The sequence below is a fragment of the Etheostoma spectabile genome, chromosome 12 (genome assembly GCF_008692095.1).
Source record: "Etheostoma spectabile isolate EspeVRDwgs_2016 chromosome 12, UIUC_Espe_1.0, whole genome shotgun sequence".
Lineage (NCBI taxonomy): Eukaryota > Metazoa > Chordata > Actinopteri > Perciformes > Percidae > Etheostoma > Etheostoma spectabile.
The window spans coordinates 28600558-28610974 of NC_045744.1; the positions used below are offsets into that span (position 1 = coordinate 28600558).

General features: G+C 39.8%; 1 protein-coding gene across 2 annotated transcripts in view; it reads right to left on the reverse strand.

Annotated features, from left to right (window-relative positions):
• atp1a2a (ATPase Na+/K+ transporting subunit alpha 2a) overlaps positions 1–10417 on the reverse strand; it is a 45908-nt gene that overhangs the window by 19416 nt on the left and 16075 nt on the right. For both annotated transcript variants that reach the window (XM_032532427.1, XM_032532426.1), the window contains exons 9-13: positions 10002–10200; positions 7693–7802; positions 5134–5268; positions 2182–2261; positions 1021–1130 (exon numbers count right to left, since the gene is read on the reverse strand). In XM_032532427.1, coding sequence (XP_032388318.1) covers positions 1021–1130; positions 2182–2261; positions 5134–5268; positions 7693–7802; positions 10002–10200 — 634 coding nt within the window. The remainder of the gene's footprint in view (positions 1–1020; positions 1131–2181; positions 2262–5133; positions 5269–7692; positions 7803–10001; positions 10201–10417) is intronic.

Consider the following 10417-nt stretch of genomic DNA (forward strand, 5'->3'; position numbering starts at 1 on the left):
CCTTCCCCCACACAGTTGCTAGTAGCCAAGGAGGACACAGAGGATTAAAAAAGCATGATGGACTCTTGAGAAGAGGTAATTGTCTTCACTCAACTTTCTGCGTGCGAAAGATGCCGAGCGCCACAATCCTCTGAACATACAAGAGAGAGTTGTGTGTGGTCTTAATTAGCTTTGTATTAGCTCATCTGGCACATTTATAAATAAAACAACAAAATATATGCACAAAGGCCCTATTTAAAAAAAAAAAAGTAAGTCCAAATCCACTTTTGCTAGTTTGACGGTGGAAAAAAAAGTCTGTCTGTGTGTGCTTAAAAAGGGTTGCACTTGATGTCTTCATTAATTCATACGTGTGTTTTGGGTGTAACACGCAATAAACCAATCAGAGTGTCCTCTCCCATTTACTTTAAAAGCCAGGCGTGTTTGTACCTTGGCGCATTGCTATTATGATGGCGGATTTGTACCGTCATGTCTTTATTTGTAATCTTTTCCATGTGTGTGCTGCTGCGCGTCCCTGTGTTTGTGAAACAACCATAGTGTGTGCGCGTTGTTCACAAGCCTAGGCCCATTTTACTAATTTGCTGTTAAAATAACAATGAAATGCTGCGTAACTGACTTTAGACCAGGTTTATTTTGGTCAATGGATAACTTCCCGCTGCCTCAAGATAGCAATATGCCCAGATTGCATCTGAACACACCTTCTCTGTGAGACCAGCACGCCCATGGGCGCAAAGATGGGCTCAGGTGCATTTGCTATTTAAACAATGCGGGCGCAGGACTGGAAATTAACAACTGTGTCCATCTTAAACTAACAAAGACACTTGGGTCAGGCTTTGGGCTGCATGATGCCAGGTGCATGATAGGGCCCAAAAGCTGCAGTGCTAAATCCTTTGTCTTTGAACACACCTTTGCCTAAAAAACTTTCAGCACTATATATTGACATGTGGTCTAACTACCCTCTTTACCAAGGAGATAATAAAATGTGAGTGTGGTCTCCCGCTGCTTCACTCCAGGCTGACATACCCAGAACTCTCTCTCCCAGTCCTCCCAGCTCCATATAGGCATTCTGGAAAGACTCTCTCCAGGTTTCATCAAGTGGCAGCTCCTGGCCGTGGATCATAATCCTACTGCACCTGTAAAACATTTATTAATAACACTTTTACCGCTGTTACTGCTAATAATAAAATATCTTTCTTGTTAGCAATTGTGTTAACAAAGTGCTGTAAAAAGCATGTACATTTTTTAAAAATTTTGTTTTTGTTTTTAAGCCTTCAAAATGCATCTTTTAAAACATGATATTATTTTCAATTTAAAGCGCAACAGAATGATACATTTTATTACTGCTAATAATACAATCTCTATCTGGATAGGAGTGAAGTCAAGCTAAAAATCATTGGGTGATAATGGTTGATGTAAAGGAGGTTTTGGCCTTACCATAAGGGAAACTGGGCTAGGCTTGGGCCAAGATAGATGTGACATTATTCATAGTGTGACCAAATAATAATAATAAATAAAAAGAGTAAATAATAATAACAATAATATGACCAAAGGAAAGACTGATAGTGTCCCATGTGGGAACAGAAATATCTTCAGCACCTTAACCCCAACGAATATGCAATAACAAAAACATTTAAAGCATACGACTGTTACCCCTATTTTCCACTGGGCGCGTCTGAGATGCTCGGTGTGGTAAGGCGCGTAGCGGAGGACAGAACAAAACCACAACGCAGTCGGAACGCAGACCCGGAGAATGGGTGTTATTCTATATTTATTTCAGTTCAACAAATTCACTAAAAGGACCAAAACCCCCGAAGTGTTTCTCCCAATACCTTATGATTTCTCTAACCCTGTCGGCTGGACAGGAGTGAATAGTGAATTTGTTGAGGACTATTTTCACCAGTGAGTTAACAGTTTTTTAAAATATTTTCTACATGGTTTTCAATAGTATTCGGGAGAAATGAGCTATGTAAGGTTTTCAGATACATTTGTTCCTAGGATCAATTCAATGGAGTTTGTTTGCAATAATATTTATAAAAAACATGTAGATTTATTGTCAGCTGTCAAGATGAGTGGCCAATTTTGACTACATTCCTGGAAGAGAAGGATGAAATTAAAAAAAAGTGGTAGACATTTTGTGCTACCTCACTTGTAAGACATATAATCGATCTGTTATCAATAACCAACCTGTCCAAGATTCTCTCCGGCGCTCCCTTCATGACCAGAATATGACCAGAGGGATTGTCCTCCACTTCATGGACAGAGAGCTTAAAAAAATAGGGAGAATGTTGAAAGATTGTTCATTACATAACATGACCGGATTTATATTAAAACAAGAGGCGACATGTAGTTTATGGCTGGTCTTAAATGGTTCTGTTCTAGTAAGAAAAAGGCTCAGGACAGACATGCGCCTTAGTAACGCTCCACAATTAATTTCCACACCAGCAATCACTCTTGTGTCATATTTTTTTTAAGTGGTTTGAAATAAAAACCTTATTAAAGCAAACTTGACTATGTGCACATTGTGAGTAATATATATTCCCTGTATTGAAGCAACATTCATTCACACACATGTGTTCCTGTAGTGTTACACCTTGCATTACTGGTTCCCCCACATAAATTTACACACACACACACACACACACACACACACACACACACACACACACCCCCAGGTAATTTGTATCCGACTCACAGCATATCTAATCTCAGAAAACCAGAGCAAAATTGCTTTTTTTCTTCCCCCAAAACAGATGTTCCAATTTTAAGTCAGGGAACAGGTGCACAAAATGCATGCAGGAAGCCCTTGGTTTGCTCCAACATCACTGTTGTGTTATACATATGCTGGTTCAAATCTCTAGACAGACAGGAAAGACTGGCTGTGGAAAGCAGAAACGTTCTCCCTGTCTTAATTGTTGCCTTGCACTTGAGCAAGGCGTTAAAGCTCTTTGTGATGACTTTCATAGTTTAATATTAACTTTGCATGTTTTGCTAGTGTTGCTGTCGACTTCTACAGGATGTAACAGAGCATGCAGCTCAACTGAAGACCCCTCAGGAGTGCCTGTGTTATGGTGATTATTGTGTACAGTCAAATAGCACAAAATTCCACTACCACCCAGGAAATAATGCTTTGTTGTTGTTGTTGTTGTTGTCGAGAGATTTTAAAACATGTATAATCATTCCATGTGTTTTTTAATCGACTGTGAAGTGGAAGCACCAGGCAAAATGTGCTTGTTCATAGTTTGACGTTATCAGAAATGTAGCAGATTGCAGTTTCAAATTCTAATCTTCTCTTGTCTATTAACATATCCAACATATTAGCAAATACATTTGTATGTTGGATATGTTGGACCATTGATGATAGGCTTACTGGTAAGCTAGCCCTAAGCTAGCCCTCCACAGATACAGTTTATCTTAAGGATTCACTGTGCCACATGTATGTTAACATTAAAACATTATGTCTAAATACATGAATGTGTCAGTTATTTTAATAGCTTAGTATTGTTTGCATGTTTAAAAGCTATGTGCAAAGGCCTTAAGCTGTTCTAAAAATTTTGAGGACCCCTAGTGTGTAAAATACCACATAGAGCTTCTTGTGGTTTTCCAATTTTATTAAAAGGTATTTTAAAGTATTTACACTCAGTGCATCAAACACTATATTGTCCCACCCAACCCTACCCAAAGCCAAAGTCTTTTAGCTGTGACCATCTCAAACAAGAGGGATTTCTGTCTATGTATTAAAAGGTAGTGACAGGGCATCTTCTGAGCAGCCAAAATCCAAGCAGGTAGTAACCACATGTATCTTTCTATCATAAGTAGCACACAATGCAACACTGCGGCAGCTTCTCTGCAGATAACAGTGTTGTGCTTGTGGCCTGTTGGGCAGCTTCCAAGCACAAATGTGTGCAACAGTATGAATCTAAAGCAGGGTCTCACTGTCAAAGAGCATGCATGTTCAGGCCGCCTTCCTCGAATGGAAGAAGGTTAAAAATGAATATGCATGATTCACTCAAAGCATGCAGACAAAAAGGTTTTCCAAGTCTTGGAAAGGCATCGTTTAAAACATAATATTGTCAATTCAAAGAGCACTAACAGAATTATCCAACAAATAAATACATTAAGTACAAAATTAAAATTAATAAGCAAAATAAGATTTAAAAAGTCAATATCTAAATGATTATGAATAGCAAAAAGAAAAGTTCAAAAATTGATTCACAAATAAATGAAAATCTAAATGTTTTAAAGCAATCTACTTTGGGCAAGGCCCAACGGAAGTGTTTTTGCTATTTTAAGACTGGCGCAGATGTTAATTTCCCATCCTGCACCTACATTGTTTGAATAGCAAATGCACATGCGCCCAATCGGGGGTGCTGGGGGGATGCTTGTTTTCCCAATTCACGTCAGCTTTTTACACAATTTTTCAAGCAATTTGATAACAGAATGCCTACAAATCTGTAAACCATGTGCAATAGTTGCAAAGGGAAACCTGCACGTAATATGTGATAACCATAAATCAAGCATGACTGTAAAGGGGAGACTTGTGGGTATCCATAGAACCCATTTTTATTCAGATGTCTGGGAGTGAGAGGTCAGGGGATCCCTTTGAATATGGCCATGCCCGTTTATTTTTCCCTCACTGAAATTATCTTAAAAACACTTAACCTAACTTTGGAACGTTATTTGGTTTCATATGACATCAATACTAAATTATTGAAGTAGATGTACATTTTTATTCCCAATTTGTATTTTTTTATCTTTATTTTTTGAATATTTGTTCTTGTATTTTATCATATTGATTATTTATTGTATATTCTGTATGGGTGCTGTGTGTCTGGTATGTTGCTGCTGTAGCACTGAAATTTCCTAATTTGGGATCAACTAAATCTGTATAATCTAATCTAATCTAATATCTAGCTTTCCTCTATCTTGAAACTGGAGCTCGCTACAGACTTTACATATGTCCTAAAAGATTTGGGGCTTTTGAGAAAACATTTCGGCCTGGAACCCCAGAAGCCACTGCCCTGCTCCGCCCCTGTTGAGTGGTCTGTAAATGGGTTAGGAGGATTTCAGTGTAGGCTTACATCAGCAACACTTCAAGCACAAAGCCATGATGCTACATAAGACCCATGCAGTACCTACCTGGTATTTGTTGGTGGAGTTGAAGGGGATCTCTGCCACTTTGAGGTTTCTAGCTCTCATTTCCCGAACACTCCCACAACACAGCTCGATGCATTTCAACAGAGCTGACTCTGATGCGTCCCCCGCTGTCTCCCTCTGGGGAAACACAGCCGCACATTAGCACAGTCACTCAAATATGCATATTAAGAAATGAGTGTTGTCTGTCTCACTGCCTGTGTTTATCACACTGCAGTGGAAGGGAACTCTAACTAAATAAAGTGGTACCTGAGAGGACTTCCTTTACTTCCATTATGGTTGTCAATAATGATACAGCCAGCTGAGTATCATCTGCATCACCAGCTCTTCTAATCTGGCCATCTTGGTTTTAAAGTAATGTATCAATTTAATGCAGAAGTAATGACAAAACCTAGTGCAAAAATAGTTTACCTTTTCAGTTTAGTGGATGAAGAACAATTTGATTGAAGCAGTTGAATTTCTTCAGGAAATACACAGCTGATTAGTTTACCTTGAATGCTGTTTACATTGTTCTTAAGGGAATTTTTTAAGGATATGGATATAAAAGACCCCAGATATGAAGAGTTGAAAAACTATGTTGGAAATATTGTGGGATTTGATAGGAAGATGATGTTGAATCATCTTGAAACATGAAAACTAAAATTATAGAATAAAATGTGTTAAGTGTGCCCATTTTGTTTAAAGGGATAGTTCAGAGTAATTTCACCCTGGGGTCCTTTGAACCATCACCTTCAGCCAAACAACTTCCCATAAGTTTTTTTTCCTTTTGTCTAACATTAGGCGAGGTAGTGCTATCAGCGGAGTGGGTTAGTGCAGGCGCTAATGGAACCAACTGTGTATCTCGTAAATTACTCCACTAATAATGCCCGGAATGGTACTAAACTTGTACAGTAGTACAAATAGGTTCTGTACTCATAAAACGAGGCATTAGAAAGTTTGTAAGTACACCAGGAGTTTATTTAAATAGCTCTTGCCTGATGGCTTCTACTCTCTGTTGCTAGCGCTGTTAGCTAGCTCTCTGATTCTTCCCCATTAGTTGTAGCACCTTGTCTGTGTATGTATGGCAAACTTTTGTGCCACTCATCGTCGTTCGATGTTAACCAAAAATTCTGCCATTTCATTGATCGCTTCTTCTGTTCTCTCGCTTCTTGCTCCTTCGTCACTACTTGACCAGTAGGCTCTTCCGGCAATAGATGTTGTGCTCTGTGCAGGAGATCCCACACAGAGCGCAACATCTATTGCCGGAAGAGACTACCGGTAAAGTAGGATGTCAACATATGTGACAAAGTTGCTTGTGTGTTGCTTGCATCATTTAGGAGAAAAAAATTCTGTTCTGATAACCTGTAAAATCTGCCTTAATAAAATTCCATGATGATCACTGCATTTCATCCCGCTCTTGGAGCCAAATTATTAAAATCCACGCTGAGCTGAATGACCTGATGGCCAATATACCAACAGGGGCCGACCAAGACAAGAGATTCCTCTTTGCTCCTGTTTATTCATTCATGAACAGCTGCAAAACAAGGACAGGGGCTCCGCAGGATTCGTCCTTGTTTGTGCCTTGTCATGAATGAATAAATAGATCAAGGAAATTCCATTTCTCTGTTTTTTGCGTGTGCAGATATAGACTTGTTCTTGTAATGGTAGTGGAGCCTGGGCTGTGACTGCTATGTTTGAGTGCTGTCAGGAGATATGGCTGTTACTTAATGCAGGGAGGAAACCAAGGCACCTCAGGGGCAGAGAGGCTGCATTGGCAGGGCCTGCTCCCACCGGAGTCAAGAAGCTGTTACCCTGTCGCTGAGAGCCACACGGAGAATTCCTTCAGGTCAATGTAGCATAGGCTGGATGATAGCAGTTGGTAGACCCCTGGAATATTATTGACTTACCTACCCAGCAGTGTGTGTTTGTGTATCGGTGTGGAGGAGTTATTTCCAGGGGTGCGTTGAATTATTCTGTGTGTGTGTGTGTGTGTGTGTGTGTGTGTGTGTGTGTGTGTGTGTGTGTGTGTGTGTGTGTGTGTGTGTGTGTGTGTGTGTGTGTGTGTGTGTGAGGCTTAGCATGTAGTCCAGTGTGTGTAGCGCACCTGTGTATTGAACTGACGAATCATTTCTATGGGATGTTTTTTGTGCCATGTGGGTGAGGATATGTCCATTATACAGTGCGTACCTCCACCACATTTCAAAATATTGCTAACTAATACTACTTTATATAACAACTATTAGTTACTTTTCACATTAAAATGTTAAATACAAACCATTTCAAGTGTTTATAAAAAAAAAAGTGCAGTGCTATAGGTTTTGCTAGCTTTTTAAGTGCAATAAAACCGGATTTCTCCATTCTGCAAAAAGCTTACAGTAAAATCAAGTAATCAGAATACCACCTCTGCTTTTTTTTAAGTGACAGCTCACCTGCCATTGTCCTGATGTCATTAGCTTCACCTTATCGCAAAATCAAGTATGCAAACAAACATGGTTTGGAAATACGCTGTTTGCTGCATGTGTGTGTATGTGTGTGTGTGTATGTGGGGGGGGTGGAGGTTTATACCATCAGGATGGGAAATTCCTCCTGTCCGCCTTTGAAATCAGCTCTGTTGCACAGACCAGCCACACGAGATAGAGCAGCCCAGGTAGCAGAGCTCTTGTCAAAACCCAAACCTGAGAGAATGGCAGAGGCAGCTGTGTTAGACTTTTTTTTTTTTAAATGAGGGCTTATGCAGTATTTATGCCAGTGACTTAACTCTTGGTTCACAGAGTGGCACTGGATATTGTAGCGAAATAACAGAAGCGGGGTCAGTTAAGTTGAGCAATCACTTATTCCTTGACATCAGTGATTTTTTCAATTCCCAAGTCTGGAGAATGTCATTAATTTTAAACTAGAATGTCTCATAAAATACAAGTTGTTTGAAAAAAGTTCTATCAAAATGTTATCTGTCCCATTCAATTGCACTGAAAATGACCTTCACTCCGCTGCATTCATTTTTCATTATGGTTTAGACTCTCTGGAGTGGTCACTGTCACTGTTATTGTGCAAACAGAATATAATAGCATCATGCAACATACATTAAGTACACAGAGGCAAACAGTGGCTGGAGTTGCTGAACTTGACAAAGTGAGGTGCAAAAAGCTGCAAAACCTGCAATAGTTGCAAAAAGGACTCTGTCGTCCTGAAAAAAAGATGAAGACACTGTTTTCTTTTTCAGCACTTGCACAGTTTCAGATGTACAGCAATGCAAGCTATTCCTTGTATGATTGCATTGCCGGACTTAATCCTCATTAGTATGCATAGAACATCTATTTCTTTCTTCCAAACCTGTTGGTTATTGCTAAAAGCTTATTTGGCTCAGTTTCCAGAGAGAGGAAGTAGATATTTTTATTTTACTTTACTATTTATTTGCTGTGCCAACTTTTTACTTTTACTCCTTACACTTTTAACACAAATATTTGTACTTTCTACTCCTTACATTTTACAAAATTGGCTTGTTACTTTAGTTTCAAATAATTTCAGGGACATTACCATTATTATTTTTTGCAACATCAATACCAAATGCAATCTAATTGGATGGGAATATACGTAAGGGATAATGCGGAGCGAGGCGGTCGTTATAGCGAATACAACCCCGACAGGGTGATCAGGACCCCGTCTCAAAGCAAAGGGGTCTTGAGTTACCCTGATTTATTGTTATAATGTGCTGCAAATTGAGCCAACCGAAACACCACGAACTGCTGGCTTTCAATAATTTACCATCCAATTTGAAAAACACAGATGTAAATGCATCTTTATGTTCGTTGTTTGTTTTAGTAACTTTATTAAGTTTACATTAATGGTCAGTTACATTTGTTCTCCTGCTAGCAATGACCATGCTTTGGTTCTCTAGCATTTAGTTGAGTAACCCAAGTAACGTTAAGGTTAGAGAGCGTTCTTTTTATTTGAAAATAATCTATTACTAGCTGATACAATATCTGCATGTATAGCTTATTATTAAAAACTAATTCAGTAACTTGATATAGTGTTAAAGTGCTCTAGTAACGTTAACGTTACTCAAGGCCATTCTTATTTTCAAGCCCACTTAAGTTAACATTAACGTTACTTTGTCTTGTCTCAAATCAACCTTATTTTGGGCTGATGAACGTTAATGTCTCAAACCTCTCAAACGTAAGTTAGAGGGCTCATGTTTGAATTCTCACATAATCACAATTGAAAACATATCTTGCTAATCCGTCAGAATCTTATTAACCTGGAGTCCCAGTCTCTGTCACAATAATCAAATATGTGATGTTTTAGGCCTATTAGCAGACATCCATTCAAAATGTAGCAACCAGCATATAAAGAGCCTTTTTCCATGTCCACTAAAGGTCCTCAGCACTCTAGTAACATGTGTGTGGTCCAGGGAGCTTTGCATAAAAATGGAAGGGTGTCATTCGCAAGTCTACTTTTACTTTTATACTTTAAGTAAATTTCCAAGCCTGTACTGTTACTTTTACTTGAGTAAAGAAGTTAAATCAGTACTTCTACTTTTACCAGAGTATTTTCAACGCAAGTATCTGTACTTCTACTTAAGTATGGGAAGTGAGTACTTTTGCCATCTCTGTCGATTTGTAGCCGTTTGGTGAGACACAGAAATCCAATCGGTTCCACAGCAATAGTCTTGCCAAGGAATCCTGGTGGAAGATATGTGTGTATATCTGAGGGTTGTGCCACCCACTGCATACCACTGCTGAATTATTCCGAGCGCTAGTGAAAACAATTTTGGCTGGCGGCGTGAACATTGGACAGATGAATTTCGGCAGGTACACTCTCCCTTTGTATTCCCAAACACTCTCCCTCTCTTTCCCTCCGTCCACTCTCTGTCTTACCAGTCTGGTGCTCGGTGGTGTCCGCCTCGTGGATCTGGTTGTCGAACCACATGTGGGCCACGGTCATGCGGTTCTGGGTCAGCGTGCCCGTCTTGTCGGAGCAGATGGTGGAGGTGGAGCCCAGAGTTTCTACGGCCTCCAGGTTCTTTACTAGACAGTTCTTCTTGGCCATTCGCTTGGCAGTGAGCGTCAGACACACCTGGGAGGAGAGCAGGAGGTGAGGGAGGGAGGGAGGGAATAAGATAAGGGAGAGAGAGAGGATGAGGAGAGGAGAGGAGAGGAGAGAATGGATGATTGTTAGTCGACAAGGGGAGAAAGCGTGTGTACGCACCAATGCGTTCAAATGCTTGTGCATGGGAAACCATGCGTGGTCCAGGTGGTTTACCGAGTGCAAATGTGTGTGTGTGTGTGTGTGT